Source organism: Maniola hyperantus, chromosome 8, assembly GCF_902806685.2.
Source record: "Maniola hyperantus chromosome 8, iAphHyp1.2, whole genome shotgun sequence".
In the NCBI taxonomy this organism is placed as follows: Eukaryota; Metazoa; Arthropoda; class Insecta; order Lepidoptera; family Nymphalidae; genus Maniola; species Maniola hyperantus.
Genome location: NC_048543.1, coordinates 9,515,585 through 9,541,330, shown reverse-complemented (window position 1 = coordinate 9,541,330; position 25,746 = coordinate 9,515,585). Strand labels below are relative to the sequence as shown.

Below are 25,746 nucleotides of genomic sequence, written 5' to 3'. Positions count from 1 at the left end.
ATTTAATATTGCCATCGTTTTTAATTAAAAAAGTAGAGCCAGTTTTTATATGCATCAAGTTACGTGTATGGATGTCCATATCGCACACAATAGTATGAAACTCTGCAGAAGCCGGTGCATTTTTAATGAAATTTCTGGGCTTTCCACAAAGAGGATATGAATGAAAAAAACTACCGCCCGATTCGCTAACATGTGTGCCATATTTTTTCTTTTCCTGGTTTTAGCTATGCTGCGTACCTATCACATATTGAAACTTTCATTTCAATTTCAATTTACTGCAATTCCATAAACTATGTACAAGGTAGGATTATGGATACCCAGTTTGGGTGTCGAAATTTGGTGTGAACAGTAGACCTTAGTAGGGAGACCCATATTTTTATTTATTTTTATTTGCGTCGTTTAGAAAATCATTCATGGCATAGTAGCTATACTTTTCTAATAAAAAGTTTTTTAATCTTTTGTTTAATTCATTTTGTCGACATCACAGGAGACCGAAGAGCTGGCAGCTACCTCGGAAAAAGAAGAAACAATTCAAAGGGGGAACGCTGCCAGTATCTTCGGAACCTTGCCTAAAGGGACTCCTTTTATTTTAATAATATATTTTAATTATATTATAATATTATATTTTTTTAAGGTTTTAGTTTTAGTTTTAGTTTTAGTTTTATTGTTTAAGTATATTTTGATTTCTTTGTGTAGTATATTATAAATATTAAATGTGGGTATTTCAGTAATAAATTATTCATTTTCGTTGTCTACGTATTTAATCATAGTCTAGTTGTAAAATTGATCTTAACATAATATGTAGAGACATTAAGTTATAAACAGTTTCCTATAAGTAACATGATGAAAATGCTCAACTTCACAATTTGTTTAAAAACCAATGATTGAAAACAAGTAATTGAATACTGCTTTTTCAAAAAAAATTTCATAGTATGTCAAAATACGATTTTATGTAGGTACTTATTAAGTTTATTTATGTATGAAAAATATGAGTAGAATTAAATTATTACATTATTGAAGCCATTTTTCACTTCAATAAAGGAATGGATTGGTAAAAAGCTCACCCCAATACAATGCATGTATCGTTCATTTTGTGCTTTTAAATACTTGAAATTCTTGATTCGCAATGGTATGTAATATGATGAGTATAAATTTCGCATGTCGATTTTTTTTCTTTTTTCCTGTGAGACCCCCCTTTCTAAGTTTGATTCGATTGTGTTCAATGTAGAGATTTTTATTAAAAAAAATATTGATGTACGTGACCATAACACAATACAATTATGTATAAGTCCCGCAAATTGCTATTGCGGTGGAACCATGTCTCATTAACATCGAAATTACGTAATTTTGACATCATTTGAGTATTTTAGTAAAAATATACCTTCAGCTCGAAACTTCAGTCTAGTGCTGACGTCACTAAAATGGCGGCCACGCGCATTAGCAATTTCCGACTTATATTGTAAATGTCTTTATAAGTCCCGCAAAATGCTAATGCGCGTGGCCGCCGTTATAGTGACGTCACCACTAGACTGAAGTTTCGAGCTGATGGTATATTTTTATTTCGGCTGAATGACGTCAAAGTAACGTCATTTCGATGTTAATGAGACATGGTACCACGATGGCAGATGTCTCCCAATCTATTATCTTATTTGGAGTTTTGTGGCATGAACTCACCAGAGTAGTTCTGCCAGAAAGCAGCTTGTCCACTCATGATGTCCACAGGTGGCGGAGGGTAGTTCCACTGCGGCTTGTCAGGCGTGCGTGGCGGGTCCCGCTGGAAAGGCGGCGATGAGGTGGGGGGTTCTGTGCTTGGTGGTTTGCTCTCCGTACCATTCTCACGTTCACGGTTTTCTTGGGACGGCGGTGTTAAATTCTCTGTTGAAGAGAGGATTTTTAAAAAAAATACTTATACTTACATTTTAAATTTAATTTCTACCCGTAGCTGTTATCTATCGTACCAAATCCTAGTAAAGCTTCATGCTTAGAGGGTGAAGGCCAAACAGGAACATTAATTTGTTTTTAACATGGCAAAAAATGACTATTAGTCCATTACGGTTTACTTCATTCAACCAAAAATTGCACAATCATGTTTAAGTATATCTAAATAGGTACTTAAATTATGTGCGAATATATTTTGTACTTCTTTTTAGCACGTTTATTTGGATATTAGTTTGATTTTGAGTAGGTAATAATATAATTAGATGAATCGAGCCTGACTGTAACTTTTTGGTCAGTACCGTAGAGAAATGTAATGGCTTGACAGGGTTGGCATTATTTAAAACAAATGTATAAAACGAGTGTTTTAAACATGTTTAAAATGAAAAAAGACAGTTGTAAACATTTTTTAAATAATACAATACAATACAATTATTTATTTTCATAATGCGTGTAGTGTAATTCTGCTTTAAACAAAATAGTTGTTTTTTTTAACTTTTTTTTTACACTTTGATTAGACACCATAACAACATATAAATAGACAAACGACTAATGCCACCTTCAGATTCACGACTAATTCAGGAGCATAGTTTGTACCTTGTTTGTTATAGCTGAATACGAATGTACCAATTAAAGTAAGTAGCAAACAGCGATTATACAAGAAATTGAGTTCGAATGCGTGTTACTTCATCGACCCTCATTTCAAATGGCCTGCGAAACGATTTCCTGACATGGAGATTAGTACAAGGCTTCACTAGTTTACCACCCTCCTTACGTCACGCACTCCATATAAACTCCAAATTAGTCGTAGCACATGAGATGTTGACAAGCCATTAAAAATAGAATCCTATTTCACACGGTATATAGTTGAGATTTGCATGTTAGATGGGTGCTATGTAAGATGTTTTGGTATCTACTTTAACTGATACAAAGATTGTTTGACAGACGGCAAGTTAACATGTCAGAGGCATTGCGATATGTTAGCAAATACTTCGCTTTACTAGAATTAATATTTTGCTGAGATTTCACAATTTAAATAGGTATATTAAAATATAATATTATGTTATTGATGCTAGTATTGAATTTCTTATTTTGTGTTCCATTGTTTTATTACTTACGAGTATTTCAGCGGCGCAAGACCGTAGCTTATGGGAGTCCCTACAAGAGAATTTATTTCTGTGTGTCCAGCCAATCGGTTGACGACGCTTGAAACCCGTTTGAAATCCAGACGTCACTGAGGTTGCATTGATGCTAAATAAACATTTTAGGACCAATGAGTCGGTGCCATTTTGCTTGTTCAATGGCCCTGTCCTTACGAAGTAATATATAAGTCTATGATAAAACCTGGTTGTGGATATTTTCAGTTATATTTATTTAGTTATTAAGTACTCGAAACTACAATGATTTATGTAAAGCAATAATCCACAGTCCACACGACACTTTCATCGGTAAAAGTCTTTGGATATATCATGTATTAATTGCAAATTAATATAGTGTGTCTAGAACTAGATTAACTGTAATATAAAGCTAGGGACATAACCTAAGGTAAAATCGCACGCGGAAATTCTTTGGCGTTCTGATTGCGCAGATAATACTTATTTTAACATGTTAGGTTAGGTCATGGCTGTGGCATTCCATGAGCGGAATTCTGCGCGCGATTTTCCACTAGATTTGTCCGTGGCTTAAATGTACGGTATTAAATAGTTATATTTACCAGTTACTATTCTGAGGATTTCACCGGGCGCTCCTGATTGCTTTAGTGCTTCTTCTATCTTCTGCCGTCTTTTTAACTCCAGTTCTAGTTGTTCTTGAATTTGTTGCCGCTGTTTTCTTTCCTTCTTTAACCTCTTTTGATACATTACTGAAAACAAAAAAAGTATTAAGTATGTTTATAAAAGCAGTGGCAGCCTAGTGGTTAGGACGTCCGCCTTCTAATCGGAGGTCGGGGGTTCGACCCCGGGCACGCACCTCTAACTTTTCGGAGTTATGTGCGTTTTAATTAATTAAATATGTCTTGCTTCAACGGTGAAAAAAAAACATCGTGAGGAAACCTGCATGCCTGAGAGTTCTCCATAATGTTCTCAAAGGTGTGTGAAGTCTACCAATCCGTAAATGGCCAGCGTGGTAGACTATGGCTAAAAACCCTTCTCACTCTGAGAGGATGGGTTGTTCATGATGATAAAATTAGTAGTTAAAAACTTCTCGTTTTTAATAATTTCTTTAACAAAAACCTTTGAAGACTGAGAATCCTAACTGTTGCTTTGTCATTGACTGCAGTTTCTGGAATAGCGGTGCCGGCACCAGCCGCTATGTGACAGCACCGCTGCACCGCTAAAGGGAGTGTTTTTTATGCCAAGTGGTGCATATTGGACATGGAGGGTGTCAAAAAGCGTTCTTTAGGAAATCACGCCATCTTGTTTCAATGTGATTCAATGTGACGACCTCCCTGGCGCAGTGGTGAGCGCTGTGGTCTTAATAGTGGGAGGTCCCGGGTTCGATTCCTGGCAGGGGTTTGGAATTTTATAATTTCTAAATTTCTGGTCTGGTCTGGTGGGAGGCTTTGGCCGTGGCTAGTTACCCTACCGGCAAAGCCGTGCCGCCAAGCGATTTAGCGTTCCGGTACAATGCCGTGTAGAAACCAAAGGGGTATGGGTTTAATAAAAACTGCCATACCCCTTCCAGGTTAGCCCGCTATCATGTTAGACTGCATCATCACTTACCACCAGGTGAGATTGCAGTCAAAGGGCTAACTTGTATCTGAATAAAAAAAATATACAACATTTTATTGACGTTGTTGCACGCTTTGTAACGCGACCATTACGTGACGGACGGTATGTTGTCATTACTATTCTAGCTTTAAACCACATATTATGAAAGTTGCTTAACATGGTCTTGGTTACACTTAGGACATAAATGATAGCCGTTGTAATAAAATATTATGTTTATGTAAGTTATCAATTAAACAAACAAAATATTTAAAGTCTGCAGACCCTCGAAACCCTTCATCAATATTTATAGTGAATATGGAATCCATTTTGCTTACTTGTACCGTATCGAAACAACAATTGCTGTGAACGCAGCGGGAAACAAAACAAAACCTAAACTAAATAATCGCTTTAGCTTTTGTACCGTACGCCGTACTCGGTATTCGTCAATATGCCTGCATTCAACGTCCATCCATACACATTATCTACATACGTAAACCCTAAAACTCGGAAATCGCATTGTTTGTCCCTTTCTAGCTTATCAAATGCATCGAAATGCTCATAAATATGGTAGAGAGAATCTTTTTGATTCGCCGCAGAAACTGATTTTCGTCATCGATAGATATCATGAATAGCTATCCCTTTTCCTCGGTAAGAGAGTCTAATTGACTATCTTTGTTTATCCGGAGTTCGATAACGAATACTTGAGATGGTACCTACACATGAAAGTTGAGAAAAGACTTATGAACAAAGGCTATAAATAAAACATGAAATTATATAAGGAGGAATAAGAAGGATAGAAACAAAAAGAAAAGTTAAGAAGAAAAATATTATAATGAAATCAAAAGGTGTTAGGTATTGAGTTACGCATAATTTTAACTTCAATCAATACTATTATATTTATTAAGCTAGGTGTCTGAACTCATCACGTCATTTATAAGATAAACTATGTTTAACATAACATCTACCCATTCGATCAAAGCTACCAAATATAATTGATATATAGCTATATATCAATGGTAGTAGGTATATTCTTAAAGGTATTATTTCTATCGTTAAGTTAAAAAACGTAACACTGTGAAGAGATGTCTTTCAAGATGTCATAACGTCACCTAAATTAACCTGAACACGGACAAAACCAAAAAAGCAAAGGTGAAGAAGTAAGTTTTACATTACATATAACCAGCGATGGAGAAAATCCTGATTTTTCTTTAAAAACAATTTTGTTTTGTTTTAAACATGTTTAAAACTGCTTATTTAGAAAAAAAACATGTGTAAATCTCTTGTTTAAAAACCTTTAAACGAATGTTTAAAAAATAACCCATAGAACAGAAAAAACAACTAAGAGCAAAGGCATGGGAATAAATAAGTAGCGGCGCTAGTAATTATATAAAATAGCCTAGAACAAATTAAAGCGCATTAAAAATAAAAAGCTACATGAATTTCTCATTAAAGATTCGCTAGTAATTAATGTTGTTGCTAATGAAGCGGTCGGGGTTCAACTCCTACGCATCATTTGTCATACAACCTCCGACACCAGTGTTAATAAACTATCGTTTTTGTTTCTCTCGATTCTTAATACGATTTCCAAAATGATATTTGAGTCGTGGTTAATAAGTGTTAACGGTGTGTACTGCGTAGAACAATGATGATAGGATGACAATAAATAATTACTTGTGTAGGAACCTTTTTTATTAAATTAGTTGCTGCAAAAATTTCATCATCATAATATTCCTATTCTACAGTTGGCAGACCATGCTTGTCGCAGTAGTGATGTTGGGCTTTGGAGTAGAAAAGTCCTAGTGTGGAGATCGCGCATACAAAGTAAGCTTAATGTGAGGAGTCTTCCAGCGTGATGGACAGACAGACGATATAAAGATTCGAACCTGTTCAGGAATTTAGAAGTTATGGTGAAATAAAGACACTCAGATAGATAGGTATAATGCGTACAAAAGGAGTTTTAACTCGCCATTTTAACTTGTGTCATGTGAAAAGTTTTGTGCAGTCGTGTAAATATAGAGCATAGATTAATAATTATTGGTTTCGCTAAAGATATAGAGTACCTATAGAAAAATAATATAGATAGAGTTTGGTATATTTTTCCAATAGCGATGCCACAAAATCGAAGTTTCACATAACATAAAACGTATATTTAGGATGAAAGGTGAGGCCAATCCGGTGTGCGAGTGAGCCCCCAAACGTCCAGTGAGTGGAAAATTCAACGGCCCGTCGAGTCCGAACCGGCACAGACCAACACCTCTGAAAAACACTTTTTCACTCGAATGACGCTTATTTTTGGACCTTTTCATCTCACCTCTTTTGTAAAATGCAGACATTTTCAATTAGTGAGGTCAATGTGATAATTCTGGCCCGATGCTAATAGATTTTAGAGAGAGAGTAGGAAGGTCTACTGAACAGCAGGTTCTGAGATTGCCATATTCAGGTTTTGGCGTTCTGATAGCTTTAGCTATGGGTGGGCTGAAAATTTACTACGAACTAGAATACCGTTTGAAATACAATTGAAATATATCGTAACTGTTATACGTCTTTCATGATTAATGAGTTTCAATTACCATCAGTTGAGATCATAATCAAAAGTAAACCTGTCATCGATAAAAAAGTATAATAAAATACCGAACTATATATATTATCCTATCATCGGTAACATATCCAATGCTCTAGGTTGTTAAGCATTCAAAAGAAACAGATAGCAATCAAATGTCTTATCGAATTCAATAAAGCGGGAGCGACGTCGGCCTATTGTTTTTATAAGTCAATATTTGTGCATTGATCGTCGGCGCTCTTTGAAAATAATCCAGCTCCTAATACTTCGATAAGTTCATGAGTAAAGATGAATCGTAATAATACTTCAATAGATTATTCCTTTCGCCTCAATGGAGCTTTTGAATAAAGAGTTCTATTCTTTTGTTACTCTGGCCTTTGTGTCGAGATATTATAGTTATCATTTTAAAAGAAATTGATACAATGGATTTTATATTCCTCTGATTCTGATAATGTTATTTCATGTCTAATATTTGATACTACTTAAAATATTCACAATGAATTTGAGATTAAAAACATACCAAAAAAACTTAAACTTAAAAAAAATGAAGTAGGTAGTGTCGTAGGAGATTAAAAACGATATGAACAACATACCCAACAGTCAAACAGAACGATATTAAGCAAAACAATTCGACGACCGAGCGTACGAATAACGAACCACCGAAATATTGAAGGAATTCGTTCAAAGGGGAAAAATGCAATAAAAAGTCCGGTCCGATACAGAATGAGAGTGTGGTTAAAAAGCAACGAACGAATATGGTTGCGAACATCCGCTGCAGACAAAAGTTCGGCTACTTGGCTATGCAAATTATATTTGCGGACCGCCGCGGTTGAGACCCGATCTCCGATGTTTCGTTTCACTTTTACGTATACACCGTGTATTCTTTTCATATTTTCATCCGATTTCCTTCCCCTCATTCATTTTGTTCCGCTTTTAAAAGTCGCAGAACAATGCCGCTTTCTGCGGGGTTTATTCGCCGCGAGCAGTTTTCTTGCGCTTCTTTTCTTATTATTATTATATCTCTCTTTATATGTATCCGGTTCTCTTTTCTTTAATACTTTCGACTCATAAATGGCTGATACGGGCCCCTTGGGTTTTTGCTCAAATAACATGTAAATGAGTCGGTTTGTGTGTACAAAATTTTATTTCGTTCCCCTGATATTTAAAAAAATGGCACAGAATATAGGCAAAAATAAAAGAGCGCTGCCATCATATTTTATTCCAATCAGTTTTTCCGAAAGTTTTTTTTTCATGTCAAACGTATTCGTATTCATAATATTATGTATTGGGTCCGGTGCAATGGTTGTAACAGCTTGACCTGTATGACGCAATAACAATGGCTTATCGATGGTGCTTCAATGGGTTGAGCGAGACACCCTCGCGGATACGGATGCACTTATGTTATACTTTACATGGTTGTGGACATAATGCCCCTTGGCAGTATTGTGTGCAGATAATAAAAAGTAGTGGATTTTTTTAAATTTTGATGCTCGTACGAGTCTTAACCAATCGCTGATGGTTTACAAAATATTGGGATACCAGAAAACTATCTACTTAGGTATTTTAATTCCATCCAGTCAAATTATTTATTACTGATGAGTACTGATTTAGATGATGTCTGAGACATTCGTGTAATACGTGTGGATTTATATTTTTAAAAATCCCGTGAGAACACTTTGATTTTCCGGGATAAAAAGTAGCCTTTGTCTGTTCTTTCTCTCTCTCTTGTTTGTATCTTTCAACAAAATCGCTTAAGCATAAGGACCAGGAAAAGATAACTGACAGACACATTTTCGCATTTATAATATCAGTTTATATGTTCCTTATGCTAAGAGGTACTTATCCAAGGATTAACGATCAGCGGTTTTTAAAGTGATACAGCTACTAACTAAAGGGGAATAGTTACAAGCATTTTTTTCAAAGGTAGTCTATTGAAGGAAAGAAAAAACGTTTATTCTTTGAGAAATTTGTGCCACACATCACCTAGCTACATAAGGGCTATTGAAGCTTCCTGTACCCGTTGAAGAGCTAGGATTAGACGAATATGATATTCGGTAGAGGTCTATTTTTTTGATATTCTGAAAATATATTTGTAGGTTTTACAGGTAGGTGCTTAGTAAAAAAAATCATAGTAAAACATATTTTGTCAAACACACGTACCCAAAACTTAATTGGGTTTTCTCTAAATCAAACTCGTGATAGTTTCCTCACTCGCGCCGGGTAACGTAAATAAAAATCGACGTTTATGACAGCCACTCCCCTCAGTCGCGCCCGAGCCATTTAGATAAGTCTTTTTATAGTTCTTTATTGAAAATAAATTGCCTAGAATAAAATCAGACACAGTCGGAATGGCTTTCCGATAGATGTGTATGAAATAATGTTTGGCAGATAAGATGTGTCAGTTATCAGCCGTATGGTCGCTTGAAGGGATGAAATCGACGGAGATGACGAAGTGTTTTTCTTAAGAGAAGTGTCTTTAGCGCTCCCCAGTGCTTTTCATATACGCGTAGTTTGGCTGTCATTTTGAATAGGTACTAACCAATCAAACTCAATAAAATTTTGTAGATACGTTCTAGGAACTAATATACGTGTTAGCCAGATTTCTGCTAAAATATTTAGTTTCAATTTCAAGGGCTCAAGGAGTTACCTACATAGAAATCTTTAAGCGCGTCTAACTTTAAAACTAGAAACAATTTTTTTTTTTGAGTTTGATTGGTCACTATTCCAATGAGAGTTGAAACGTGTAGAACGATATTACATGAAGCCTTGCCATGTTTGTGAAATTGCCAACAATTTTTACTAAATGTAGTTTTGAAAAACACTGTTAAAGCTATTTGAGAATACTGAGTCACAGATGAATACACTATTATATGCGCCTACTCGTCTCGCACATTGTAAGGTTATTGTTTTAGCGTGAGAAACGACGACAAGGTTTTTTAAGCAATTTAACTTTTAGAGAAACTTCGTTTTTGTTTAATTAAACATTCAGAAGGCAGGTTCCTAATAGTTCTTACCTACTAAGGATAATTCTATTATGACGGCTTTAAAAATCTTTTGAAAAAAGTGAAATGTGAAAACTGTTAATTATTTTAAAATATGCCTTTAAAAAAATACCTTCAAAATGTACCTACTTAAAATTTTTCGGGTTCTAATTCTCATTTTTCTAACAAATACGCAATTTAAACTCTCATTGCCAAGTCTAGAACAGTCCTCTTGTCCTCTTGTCAACGGATACCTTTTTGTCTATTTTTATTTTATTTGGACAAAATTTATGGGGCGAGTGGCTTCTGCGATAAACATTTTCCTCAAAATTGTACGGATTATTGTTCTTGTCGGACGAGTGGGGACTCTGAGTTACGAGCTACGGCTGACCTTCACCCATAACGCAATATATCCACTTAAGATTGTGAACAGTCATGGGCGAAAGTGTATTAGTGGTACTGATGGTTGGAGTGACTCTTCGAAAATAATAACTACTAAAAATGTAATGTTATATCAAAGTGATTATATTTGTTTAACAAAAATTTACAATTGCTGAGCAATTTTGATGTTGTTGCAATATTTGCAAAATCTGAATATATAAAAGGAGAAGGTGACTGACTGACTGGCTGACTGACTGACTGATCTATCAACGTATAGCTCATACTACTGGAAGGATCGGGTTGAAATTTGGCATGCATATAGCTATTATGATGTAGACATCCACTAAGAAAGGATTTTTGAAAATTCCTACTCCTAAGGGGGTAAAATAGGGGTTCGAAATTTGTGTAGTCCACGCGGACGAAGTCGCAGGCGTGAGCTAGTTTTATATAAATCAACTAAACTAATTAGGTTACGTTATTAATTAACTAAATTATGTAGCTGTGTGTGGCTCCGCAGTATTTTTTTTTGTTTCTTTGTTCTCACATTCTAGGATAGAAACTCTCAATGAGATAATTAAAATTGTCATTTCAATGGTAAATGTTTTAGTTTTTTTAAGTTTTTGATACAAAATGAATAAACATTCTCTACATTTCAGTAACTATTCTAAAAACTCAACATTATATTATTTTAGCAGCTTCTTGCCTATTTATTATTCAGAAGCATTTCGGACTGACTTGTTTTTTTTGCCGAATAAATTTCTCTAATCTTCGTGTTAACTGATGCGGAAATACACAAGCAAAGAACGTGTAGCATATCTCTAAACGCAACATTCCATTCTTTATTTTTCATACAATAAAGGCAAAGAAAATTTTTATGAAAAAAAAAGAAAATTGCAGGCAGTTTTATCAAACCGATCAAAGGGCCGGTTGGACATTCCGACTTCTTACGACGTTAGTAAAAAATACAATCTCTCTTTATAGTTACCATTCCACTGGTTATTATATCCGTATCGATACGGTTTAGCTTACGGAGCGTGAAATGCTGGATCCGATATTGGAGCCCCCGGCACGATGCGACCAATTTCGGACATTCTAAACTTTAAAAACAGATTATTACGGATTCAAGAGTATCTTTTTATATTTTACAATAACAATGACTTTTCCTCTTCACTTTCCTGTTTTTACGTAAATATTTTAGAACAAAAAATGTGACAATGACAGGTATCTACCTATCTATTTCGATTGCCACATCTTTTTCGTGGAATTTCATTATATTCGTTTTGATTCATAATATTATCTTACTTTTTATTTCAAACATTTTAAGTGTAGCGTGATATTAGCAACTGTTTTTTGTTATTTTGAACAAAAAAACGACAACTTTGCCTGACTTTATTTTCGCAAAGTCAAAACTGTGAACACCGTAAAGGGGAGGTATCAATAAACGTGTAACTTTAACGGTGATTGTCGTCACAAAATGGACGATAAGTATTACGCACTGTCACGTTCATCTCAATTCGGAAGCCAATCTCATTTTATTGCTTGTAAAAATATTGATAGTATATTTAATAGAAATATAATGATTTTTTATTCAAATAGTTTTTACAAGTGCTTTTGAATCGTCAAACTATCACCACAAAATTATTAAAGTCTGATATTTGTAGGAAAGTTAAGTTACGTTGTTTATTTCAGGACAAGGACATACGTTGATAATGAACACAACAACTAGCACACAATCAAGAAGCTTAACTTGGACCGATGCATATGCCGCCTTTACTTATCCTAAATTAGTCTATTAGTCTAGTTACTAGTAAAACACAGCTAATATTTTAAAATTAATCCTGTTACCCAAAAATAATCCAACCTACACAGTTTTTGATATCCAACTTTAAAGTTTAAACTTTAATTTGAATATCCAAAACGAACTCTATGTGGGTTGGATTCTTTCTGCGTAACATGGATAAAATTATAACATCAATTAATTCATATTGGCTGCGACTCTACACGGTACATTTACGAAATTACAAAGACCCGGAATGCTTTTCCAAAAAAATATGGCAAAAATATATATTACTAGCCCACGACTTCGTCCGCGTGGACTACACAAATTTCAAACCCCTGTTTTACCCCTTTAGGTATTGAAATTTCAAAAATCCTTTCTTAACAGATGTCTACGTCAATAGCTATTCTGCATACACAGCCCGATCCGTCCAGTAGTTTTATCTGATACTAGCTGATCCCCGCGGCTTCGCCCGCGTAGATTTAGGTTTTTAAAGATCCCGTATAGCCTATGTCACTCAGGAATAATGTAGGGGTATGGGTTTAATAAAAACTGCCATACTCCTTCCAGGTTAGCCCGCTATCATCTTAGGCTGCATCATCACTTACCACCAGGTGAGATTGCAGTCAAGGGCTAACTTGTATCTGAATAAAAAATAAATAAAAAAAAATCTTTCTACTGGTGAAAGAATTTTTAAAATCGGTTCAGTAGTTCCAAAGATTACCCCCTACAAACAAACTTAACGACATTACCTCTTTATATAATAGTATAGAAGTATAGATATAGATATAGATAGATATAGATTTATTTTCTAAGGGCTTTTCCAGGTGACCTATATGCCAGCCCCAGCGTTACAAATTAAAAATTAAAATCAAACTACATAGTATAACATTGTGAGAGAATCACTAACAAATTCATGCATTTTATTGCCGAAAGTCCAGTTTAGTTTGAGCTGTGCGTTGCTATACAAGACAGTCAGTCAGTCAGTCAGCTTTTCTTTTTATATAGGTACCTATATGGATGAACTCATAACAATTTTTATTCAAGTCAGTTATTGATTACCGATGATTTTTTAAAAGAATATTAGCCACATTAATCATGACTAATATTCTACCATAACTTTGCTGTCTAACTAGGTAAGCGTAAGCTTCTGCTAGGAGTATTTACGACAAGTTTGATAACTTGTGCAACGGGTGGGATTTGAACCGCAGCCTTTCAGATTTCAGTCAACTCCTGTAACCGTTGAGCTATTCGGGCTTATTGTCGTTTAATATTAGACTCTAATGTTCATGCGATGAGCAAAAAAATTCGAATCGGATTCCTAGTAAAAATAATGAATTCGGGATCGAAGGTAATATTTTCGATGGAATGGCTCACCGGGCCATGCTTCCTGCGACACGAGTGTGGTCGTAACGCGACACCTTTATTAATATGCCTGAATTAATAACGTAGATGTTTGGAAGGGGCCATGTCGCGTGCAAATGATGATATCGTGAGGCTTCAGTGCAACGATTTGAGAAAAATATCGATTTACATTCGATTCCTGCGATAGAAAATCGAAACGCATCTGTCTGGTATTATTTTTATGATGGATCTTCACAGGAGAATCACACAAAACTAATAAGTAGTAGGTATAAAGAGGAGTAATGTCAACCCACCGTTAACCCACAGCTGAACACGGGTCTCTTCTCAGAATAAGAAATGTTTAAGCCATAGTTTAAGCCTTTAATAATATAGTTAGAGTTGCGTGGCCGGGATCGAACCCTAAACAGGAGGCCGATGACGTCTTAATCACTGGGCTATCACTACTGTCGTTAGTATTATTATATATTCTGTGCTGTTGTATAAAGAGGAGTCAAGGAGCTGATACTACCTATCTGAAAAGTTAAAGATTCAAACCCCACCCGTTGTACTGTACCTACTCCTAGCAAAGCTTCACGTTTAGCAAACTAAGAGGGGGAGAGTATTAGTTATGTTTAACATATTTCATATTAATATATTTCCATTAAAAAATTGCTAAATACCTTTGTCGGTGTATGCCCGACTAGTTTTAATACTTAGTTTTAAATATTTTGCTGTATTAGGCTACTTTACCTACTAGGTATAACAACACATAAAAACTAAATCTTAAATGGTTGATCGCAGGTTAAAATAACAGAAATACCTAAAGATAATAATTATGGTAAGCAGTTGGTACTTACTTGGTATTCGTCTGTAAACCTACAAGAACTTACTAATTTATTATATACGTTTCATATTTACAAGCGAGCCATCAAGCATAGTCAGTTATTATTAAACAATATTTATGTATGTTTCGTTTTTATTATGGTGTAGATGCGATATTACTGAAATTGGACGTCTAGTCGTTAATCGTTATGGCCGACAAAAAACATTTAATCATTATTTATGACATATTGGACATTTCATTTAGGGATGACACATAATATTTACGCAAGAATATAAGTGAAGATTATGAGGTGATAGTTGGATGATAAATATCATTATTAGGTATAACCACTAATTACGTTAATTGGTAAATTTTAAAAATTGATTAACCACTGTGACTAATATTATGTCTATACTTTTATAAGAAGTAGGTAGCTACACCAAAACGATACTTGTTGTTACTGTAAAACACAATGAATCATGTAGGTATTACTTATATCTACAAAGCCTGCCAGTTTTTGTGGAATGAACACACATCGTTATCATAAACGATTCATAAAAACTAAGAGATAAGTCAAATAAAACCGCGAAAAATGTTCAGCTTTCCGTACAATATCATAAAACATAGGCGCAGGTAACATTCAGCAAATATTGACACTGGGTGATTGCAGCCGGCCAGAGATCCCCTTGGCAAACTGCAAATTAAAACGGGGACGAGAAAAATTAATCCTAATGCGATTTTAATGAACCCGAAATGAATGAATGTAATAATGAATTGTTAAGCCGCTGGATATTCTTTTTATGCTTATTAGAATCAGAACGGAATGGAAACAAGAAAAGGAATTTAATAACATCAATCTTTACGCTGAGTATTTTAATATTATACGTCTGCTTCCATAATTGCATTCGAAACTACCAACGTACTTAAACAGTTTCCATTCCAGGTTCGTGTATTTCTACATTTAAAACCCAGCGAAGAGTATAAAGCATAGACGAGATAAAATGTAATAATAATTAAGGCTAAACATTTCACAAAGACGCGCGCCTTAGCATCGAGTATAAAGCACACAAGCGCTGAAAATGTACACCTGAAGTCTGTGCCCGCTTTTGCATTAACGAATGCGGAAGCGGCGCTGTGCATACAGGACGCGTTGCATCCTCCCTTTCCACCGCCAGCTGCGCCCCCTCGCCCGCTCCGCCGTGCCTCTCGCTCGAACCAGACGCCTCCAGCAGCACACCATGTTCCACCCGTGCGTTCATTACCTCCACGCGACCAACAATTCAAGTTTGCTTTCCGCCACACAATCTACGCTGCCAGACTGACTAGACTACGTACACCGGCCACTCGAATGATAAAGATGCAGAAATTAACCCGGCCGCACTGAAAAAGAGGAAACTAAGTGAAGCTATCTCGACTTGAATAGAGGTAATGCAACGCGAGCACTCGTACAGCGAATGAAAGAAACTCGTCGGGAACAGGATGAGTTTGTTGAAACAGAGGGTAAATGTCAACCGCGAAATATAAACAGTCAACAGATAAATGCCCACGATAAACACATGCGACAACTGAAAAGGCGAGATTTAAAAGTCAACGTTGACTCACCTCAATGAGCACTTGAAATGTATTCAAATATTTTCAACCGCAAAACGAAGCTTATTTGTGGAAACGCAATGCAAACTAGAAATCAATAAAGTTTCCGCACTAAATTTACTCCAGCCCATAAAATATTCAATTACGCATAAGCACACATTTGCTAAGGCCAACAACGACCACGCGGCACCCCCATTAAAGATGCCTAAGGGCCATTTAATCGGTCAGTGGATGTAAATTCGGCGGCCCCAAAACAAATATCCCGAAACTAATAAGGAAACGAAATATGTAAATCGGTTGCCATATTGTTTCACAAGTGAAATCTTCCTTTAATCTTATAACAAATCCGTGTCCAAATGGCCGGTCGGAGTAAATTTGAATACAGGAGGGATTCCGCTGAAGGGTCAGGTCGAGTTACGTCGCAGCGAGGCAGGAGGTAAACGTATGCAAGACACGCACCGAGCAGATAGCGCTCATAATGTTGTCCTATGCACATATTGCAACAAATTAGTTGTCGACTTGTAAACATGGAGGAGGAAAGTAAGCTCGCTAAGACGTAGTCGGCGGGTAGTTTGCATGGATATGAGAGCGGCAATATGGGGCTCCGCAGCTGCTGGGTGTACTCATTAAGATGTTTTATGGACGGCCCGCCGGACCGTGTTGCCAATTTAAGATATTTCTATGCGGGACGGCGCCACGTTAGTTTGGCTTCCGATTAGGGGATTAAGGTAGTCCTTTAAAGGCATTATAGTAATAATTGTGGGGTCCATTATGCGGTAAGTATTCCAAGTTATTCCCTTGATAACTATTGTTAGAATTACCAAAACGACAGATGTTACATAACATAAAATTAGTAAGGATTGAATTCATAACATACGAGTAGAAGGAAGAACTGAAGTAAAGATCCAATTCTAAGTATACCTATTCCATGCATGGGAAGTAAATCAAAGGGTGTTGAAACTTTACACCCACTTAAAGCCGGACACAGTAATAAAGCGTTCGAACTTCACCGACTCTGGACATCAAATGGGTAACCCCTTGTCGCATTTTGTTAAAGAGAAAAAGTTTTAGGATCGTTTTGAAAAACTTTTTCTGTGAATCCATACTCTGTCTGTCTGCTAGCTTTTCATGGCTCATTCGTTTAAACTTTAACCGATCTATTGGTAACAAAAATAATTTGGTACAAAAATAGCGTATATTCTGGAGAAAACCTAAATCCACCGGACCAAGTCATGGGCGTCATCTAGTTATCGTAAAAAAAGAAATACTTATATTTGCAACCTGCACTGTTTTATACTCAATGCTGAGCTAATTTTAATAATTCAGATAAAATCATTACCCATATTATAAATGCGAACGCGTGTTTGTTTGTTGGTTTACGTCGCAACGGAGCAACGGATCGACGTGATTTTTTGAATGGGTATAGTTTTAAGGCCTAGAGAGTGACTGACATATAAGCTATTTTTTATCCCAGAAAATCAAAGAGTTCCCACGAAATTTTTAAAAAGCCAAATCCACGCGGACAAACTTGCGGGCATCAGCTAGTAATATGTATAATACCTATTTTAGTTTATCAGTAGAGATGTAAGAGGAACCAACTGTTCGTGGGGTTGTAATGTAGCGGTCAGCGATGGCCACTTGGGACGAATAATTAAACGACTTTTACCTTTGAAACTTGAAACTTTGAAGATACTCTCCTCGGACAGTAAACCAATTTACTATTCTATTGTTCGTTTGATGGATTTGACGAGACTACCTATATATTTTTACTCAAATCGATTTAACGAACACTAGCTAATGTTGGAAATGTAGGTAATAAAGAAAGGCTACCACTGAATAAGAAGTGGTTCGCCACGAACTGAGACCTCGGGTCCACGAATTCGGGCTTTTTGTATGTTTTGTATCTCGTTAACAATCCCAGGTCGCCGAAGCACAAATTAATTTCAAATTGTCGGTGAAAAATTATAGGGAAAATCAACAGAAAATAATACATATTATATTTAATACTTGAATAACTAAGCAAATTTTCTGCTTTAGGCTATTATTTACAAATTATTTATTAATTATGAATTTGAAGTAATTTTTTTTTTAATTTAAAAAAAAAGAATATTAGCCATATTAAATGACTAATATTCCCCTTTCTTCTCCAATTAAGCGTCAGGCTTGTGCTAGGAGTAGGTACGACAATTAATAGTGCAACGGGCGGTATTTGAACCGTCGACCTTTCGGTTTTCAGTCTACTCCTATACCGGTTGAGCTATTGAGGCTCTAATTATTAAGTTCTGAATTAATGCTAATTCAGAAGAAGCAGGCTTTGATAGACAGATAGACGGGTGGACGGACAAATACAAATTCACCCAAGTATAATAAATATATCAAAGACCTCGCTTCGTTTAGTCAATAATGTTATACCTGCGTCCAGATTCTACCTTTCCACACAGACTTCCGAAATCAACGAACTGATATGGGATATTCTACTTTAATAGCTTAATTTCTAAACCACATGTACCGGTTCATAGTTTTGTTGAGTTTATAGTCTCCTGCGAACCCACGTCTATTAGGCACCACAAAGACATCTTGTAAGTGCAACGTCCCTAATCAAGACCGAATTAATTGTTTCTAAAGAGGTGATTCCGTCGAATATACTCCCTGATTAAGTGCACAGGTCGGGTAAGGGCCGAGGGTTATTAAATAATTTATTGTCTAACAACTATTCGTAAGGGGCAAAGCTCTAATGTTTCGCTAAGATTCTAAGTTTTGTTATGGTATTGCTAACGAAACTTCGTCTATGAAACTTAAATGAGTTAGTATTGTTGGACTGAGAGGCGAAATCTTTGAACATTATGTTTAAACTGTTCTCTTCAGATTTTTGAATTGCCATATTGCAGTTTCTTACATACCTAGCTATTGTTGTTGCTTCTTGTGTTGCAAATAGCAGCATTACGTCACAGCCTTCCTAACCTAAAATTTATGTATCTAAAATTGGTCAAGTGCGAATCGGACTCGCACACGAAGGATTCCATACTATTGTACAAGACACACACTGTGTACTTTTTTAAGTTGCGTGGCGGCAATTTTGAAATTCGCCATTTTGATTTTTTATTGGGTACTTGTTGTTATAGTGGCAATAGAAATACAAATTCTGTGCCAACCTATTAAGTTCATGAGAAACAGCCCGTCACGTCACATACACACAGGCAGGCGGACGGATAGCGGAGGCGGAGGCGAATAGGGTTCCGTGAACACCCTTAGGGTACGGAACCCTAAAAACCAGCATTACGATTTATGTTTTTCCTAAAATATCACAGTTTTACCTAAAATATGAGAAGGTAAGAGGTGAAGGAATAAAAAACAAATTTTCAAACTCCGACAATATTCGCTATAAACTTTTCCGTTTTACTTGGGCCCAAACAAAAAACAACCGTGATTGAGTTTGGTCCAGTCCTTTATAGCTTTCAATGCGCATTTCGAGCTGTCAGTGGCAAATTACACTGGCTGCCCATTCACGCTCAAAAATCACTCTCAATCGAGTGAAGTGGGACAAAATAAAAGGTGAATTCATCATGGGGGCGCGAATCGCCCCTGTCGGGAAACCAGGGCGGGAAACGTATGTCCGGACCATTTGTACACACTAACAGGTGCCGACAGTTTATTAATTTAAATGGCCAGTGTATAGAGTTATTCGAAATGCCATTCATCAAATTTTTACTGTCTACAAATTATATAAACTAGGTTCTAAATTTTGGTGATCTTTATTACAGTTTTACTCGGACTTTACCAAATTTAGATATACAAAGAATAAGTGGGTCGTTTTTAAGGTAACGCAAGGAACCCGCATAGTTTCGTCGAGTCCATCTGTCCGTCTGCGTGTCATAGCCATTGTAAAAATAAACTATAAGAGTTATCTTAGACAGTTTTTGAAAAAAAAAACAATTTTTAGGAAACAATGACCGTCAAAGTTTTTGGCAACTATGTATACGAAACTATACCCTGTGTGTGTCAGACTTCTGACACGCACTTGAAGAATTTTTATTCTCATGACAGTCTATCCATATCCATACCAATATTATAAATGCGAAATGTGTCTGTCTGTCTATCTGTCTATCTGTCTGTCTGTCTGCTAGCTTTTCACGGCCCATCCGTTTAACCGATTTTGATGAAATTTGGTATAGAGATAGCTTGCATCCCAGGGAAGGACATAGGCTACTTTTGATTCTGGAAAATTAGAGAGTTCCCACGGGATTTTTAAAAACGTAAATCCGCGCGGACAAAGTCGCGGGCATCATCTAGTAGAAAATAAGTTACACGGTCACACTGTTTGCATTAATTAATTTACTTACAGAAAACTTGATATGTACCTACCTTTAAATGCATGTTGTAAACAGAAGCTTAAAAAAAGTTAAAATGGCTCCACAATGTTATAAACGACCACCGACAGTGGCAGTGTTAGGTTGCAAAACTTTATTGAATAAATTTTCCGTGAGTAATTAAACGAAAAGCATTCTGTTGTGCGTAAGTATCCAATTTTTTATCAGTCAATTCATAAAACCGTGCACGTGGAGTGGTCTTTTATATTGATGCAATATTAAGAGATTCAATTAATTTGGTTTTTTTTAATTTATTTTTAAAACAATCCGGCCACTCTCGTCACATCAATGTATCAATTTTTGGAACCTACTCAGTTTTTCGGTGCAAAAACCTTTTAAAATCATTTTGTAAGTATAAAAACTTATAGGTAGTTTAATATCTTTGGTGGTACAAGCATTTCTTCTAAAAAAAATTCGAATTTGTATCCAAAGTCTACTTGAGTGGATTTTACCTCAGTCTGTCAGATCCTTCTGAAATAAAAAAAAACAATCATCATTCTGTGGATCTTTCCGAGTTCTGGCTTCGTTTACAGTTGTATCCCATTTATTGCAGGCCTTCTCTACCTTCTCCTATTCCTGAATTAATTTTCAATATTCCAATTGAGAATTTAAAAAAAAAACTAGCTGTCCCGGCGAACTTCGTAACGCCTAACAGTCGATTCTTTTTCAGGTTTTTTTCTTCGTAAGAACCATCCCCGTACTTCAAGGAATATTATGAAAAAGAATTAGCGAAACCGGTTCAGCTGTTCTCGAGATTTGCGATCAGCAACACGTTCGGCGATTCATTTTTATATATAGAATCACCTATATAGTTAATAGGTTAAGTTAAGCATATTAAATAAAAAACTTATTGTGTAACTTCGATCATGCGCTGCTTTTCCGTCATCCGGGTTCTATTCGTCATCCGTGACTCCGTGAGAATACCAGCGGTTATCTACGACATATGTCATAAGCTCCCATACAAAACAAAAAGGAAAGTATTTTCACGGACTCGGATCGGATGAGTACGTAACCGCCGTAACAGTACTACAGTTTGTGATTCTTGACATAGTAGAACCTAACTTGCGGTCACTTGTCAATTTGTCGCCTGTTACAACTTATTATCAACTCATTCATCGATTCTGAAATACATATCTAAATATATAAAAAAAAGAATTTTCAAAATCGGTCCAGGCGTCTTCGAGTAATCGGGAAACATACATAAAAAATAAAAAAAATAAAAAAAAAAAGATTCCGACGAATTGAGAACCTCCTCCTTTTTTTGAAGTCGGTTAAAAAGAAAAGGTGACTGACTGACTGACTGACTGATCTATCAACGCACAGCTCAAACTACTGGACGTATCGGGCTGAAATTTGGGCTATTATGACGTAGGCATCCGCTAAGAAAGGATTTTTGAAAATTCAACCCCTAAGGGTGTGAAATAGGGGTTTGAAATTTGTGTAGTCCACGCGGACGATGTCACGAGCATCAGCTAGTTTCAACTAAAATTAAGAAATATTAATTTTGGTTAGTGCGAATAAATAATGAACAAGGGAAAGGGGTTTCCATAAATCGATTCTGCTCACATGATTCGATTATGCGGGGTAGAGAGGGCCCGAAATAATTCATTTTTGTAGAGATGCCGTCTAGTCAGTGGTACCACATTATACCTATAATAGTACGCGACAGGTTTATATGGCAATCGGGGTATGAGGCGGGGGACGGCCCCATACGCGCACCTCACTCGCGCTATCCCTCACCGGGTAACCGGGGCTGTGCGGGTGTGCGGAGCGTCTCCACCCGACTGCCATCTCGACCTGTCGCGTACTATAGATAATTAGGTACTATCTTATTTGTGTATGTCTTTTTATTTAGAAACTTTTAAAAATAATTATTATAATATGATTAAACTGTTGAGAAGGTAGGTAGGTACACAGTCAAAATAAAATACCTCGTAAGAATTCAACTGTTTGTAGAAATCGTAGGTAGAGTTAAATAATAAAATTCAAGATAAATAAATATGGAATCGAAAAACAAATCTAATCCTACGTCTGATAAACACTTGAAGTAATAAGAACTCCGTAATAGCGCAGGATAAACAAGCAGACGAATTCTCGATAAAAACCAATAACTCGATAAAAACGACTGTTCGCTACCGAATGAAAGTATAAACGGAATCATCTTTCACGCCCCGCCGCCGGACGGTTTACACGAAAACAAGATTGATTTTATTGACTTCATACATACATCGTATGTTAGCAAGAAAGCAAACAAAACATTTTTTTGGTGCCATATTCCAAGTTGTCTGACTAGAAAATGTAAGTAAAAATTGCTTAACGTCATCTACTACTTAAGTACTATTCTTATTAAGACTCATAAGATTTTCTTGCACATTGATAACCGAAAGTAAAGACATGTTTTACTTTCAACTGTTATTATCAAAATACACTTTACCAAAATAATGATGATGATTATGAATTTAACTACAGAAGTTCGCAGTAAATCTATTTCTAACGCAACAAAGCCAAAAGCAGACACGTCTGTTCATACTCCAATTACAATTCAACAACATGAAGATACTCAATTCAAAATTAGTAGTCTAAATATGATATTAGCAGCATAAATACGATATCCTGCAATCAAATCATATGGTTTCAATGGCTTCGACGTCTGCTCGTGTGTGGTCCGTAAACAAAACTCTTAATGGCCTTAGACTAACGTCAACAGTTTATTACCGCAATCGACATCGCAGTTAGAGTCGATTCAATGTATCGACTTGTGTTCGCCGAAGTAACTACGGGCTTTAGGGGTGTATCGATTTTAATCGCGATGTGTCGATTTGTAACTTGATTTGTCAATATTAATGAGACACGGCTTTTAAAACGTTTTATGAGAAATTCTAAAAAAGAAATGAAATGAATTTATTTATTTATTTAATTATTTATGAAGTTAAAAATTAATTATAATCAATCGTGGTTCGTGTGATCAAAAGAAAGATAGTGATAGAAAATTAAATAGGTACCTAAATCATTTTAACAAAAGTACGAGTACCTACCATTTTATTCTCCAGTCTTGATAGATTTACATAATAAGTCGCAGGTAGGTTCTTTTCTTTTTCATCTTGTCATACAATTAATCAGTAGTACCTACCCTTATTATAAATGCGAAAGTGTTGTTGTTTGTTGGTTTGTTGGTTTGTCCTTCAATCACGTCGCAACGGTGCAACGGATTGACGTGATTTTTTGCATGTGTATCGAAAAGACCTGGAGTTTTTATAAGACTTTTTATCCCGGAAAATTAAAGAGTTCCCACGGGATTTTTAAAAACACTAATTTCACGCGGACAAAGTCGTAGGCATCAGCTAGTTAATTATAACATACTTATTTTAAGAAAATCTACATACTTACTTATTTTAGAAAATCTATATAAATATCGATGAATTAAGATAGTAATGACAACAAATTCGCAATTAGAAGCGGTGGCGAAGGCATTGCCTGAGATCAATAAGCAATTTCCCCAAGATACCGGATGCGGTCTACCGGGCACAAGTTCAATTATTATTGAATTTCCTATGTCCGTGCTCGGGGAGCCAAAAACGCTAGGGATGTTACGATTCGTTAGAAATGCTGAAATCATATGCAAGAAAATTTCATCACTAGCATAAAATGACAAATTGTCATCTAAAAATTAAAGAATAACTACTTCCTATTTCCAAGGGTAGGTATCCCATATTATACATCCATGCTTAATACAAATGGGAAAGTGTGTCCGTCAGTCTGTTACCCTTTCATATGTTAATCAGACATGCAGACAGGCTTTACTGATTTTGATTCAATACAATACAGAGGTAGCTTGCATCCTGGAAATGGATATAGGCTACATTTTATCCCGGAAAAAAGTCCAAGCCAGATGAATTCGCAGACAAAATCTAGTTTAACATGAAATAAAAAGAAAATGCCTATTGACGCGATTTTTAGAACGAGGACGGCCTGCTTTTGGGCGAAAGAAGGAATATTGAGAGTTGAGACAGACATTACAAACACCATAGGTCGCATGTAATTGCTTGAAATAAAAATTGTTTTATTTTACAATAATCCAAAAATGTCTACTTACATGCTTAAATGAATAATAATTTACGAAGTAAGAAATTAATAGCTTTGTTTAACGAAGCGGGTGCTTCTGTAATGTTTATTTGTATAATTAATTCGGAAAACTTTTCCTATAATAATGAAGATGCCACTCGGTGTTGTTGTTTCATCAAATCCGGTTTACAAGGGGTAGTATTCCGCCCATTTCAATCGCTTTGTACTACTTGGGATTATTTCGACGTTTATTTACCTATAACTTAATCGCTTTTGAAGGTATTTGAAACAAATCTTCTAAACAGTTATGACAAGAGCCAGTGCGTGCCAAACTTTCGTTATTTTATAAAAGCTGAAAGTTTCTCTACGTATTGTCCCCAACACTAGGAAGAACGTATGTTTGGATCATGGTGGCTTTGGAAGATAACAACTAATAAAGATGGAAAAATCTTACGTATAAAGTTTAATTTATTTAAATTTTCTTCGGAATAGTAATAGAAATCACGTCACGTTGCCAGACACTTAGTGTCGTGGCAATCCCCTGCCAGATACTTTTATACTTTAAGGGTGTCTGGCAAGACTTGCCAGGGGGTGGCTATATGCCCGTTCTATTTGAATGATACTAAGTGTCTGGCAATGCATTTAGATTAGATTAGAACGTAAGATTTTTTACACATTTATTACCTGTTATCTCCTAAAGCCACCGTGATCCAAACAAACACCCAAAAAAACGTCCCTTCCAGTGTTGGGGACAATACGCAGAGAAACTTTTAGATTTTATAAAATAACGGAGGTCTGGCACGCGCTGGCTCTCTCTCTATTAGTGATTTCGGCGTATTTGGATTACCTATCTTAAATGGTGCTTCTCAAAGTTGCTTTTTTCTATGCTTTCATGTTGTCTTACGGCTACAAATCATTCTAACTATAAATAAACAGTGTAAAGAAAATCATTTTCAATAACCTACTTGTCGAAAGATACGTTTACAATTTTGTCTTTTATTTTTATTTGGTAAAACTCATTTCAAAAAGAGTTTAGTACGTAAAATAATATCCCTTAGCGCACTATTATGAGTAAATCCCAGTCCGTTAACATCCTTAAATAGTTCCAAATTTGCAACTCAACTCATTTTACTAGTAAAATTACATAGAATGCTAGTGTTTAAATTTGGTTCATTTTGCAAATTGGCCACTGGAGCGCATGAACTAGTCAGCCGACGC

General features: G+C 35.9%; 1 protein-coding gene across 9 annotated transcripts in view; it reads right to left on the bottom strand.

The window, feature by feature from the left end:
- Nucleotides 1-25,746, bottom strand: part of dac (dachshund family transcription factor) — a 203,302-nt gene that overhangs the window by 6,693 nt on the left and 170,863 nt on the right. For all 9 annotated transcript variants that reach the window (XM_069500182.1, XM_069500184.1, XM_069500183.1 and 6 more), the window contains 2 exons: nucleotides 3,650-3,796; nucleotides 1,675-1,875 (listed from right to left, as the gene is read on the bottom strand). In XM_069500182.1, the coding sequence (XP_069356283.1) occupies nucleotides 1,675-1,875; nucleotides 3,650-3,796 (348 nt within the window). The remainder of the gene's footprint in view (nucleotides 1-1,674; nucleotides 1,876-3,649; nucleotides 3,797-25,746) is intronic.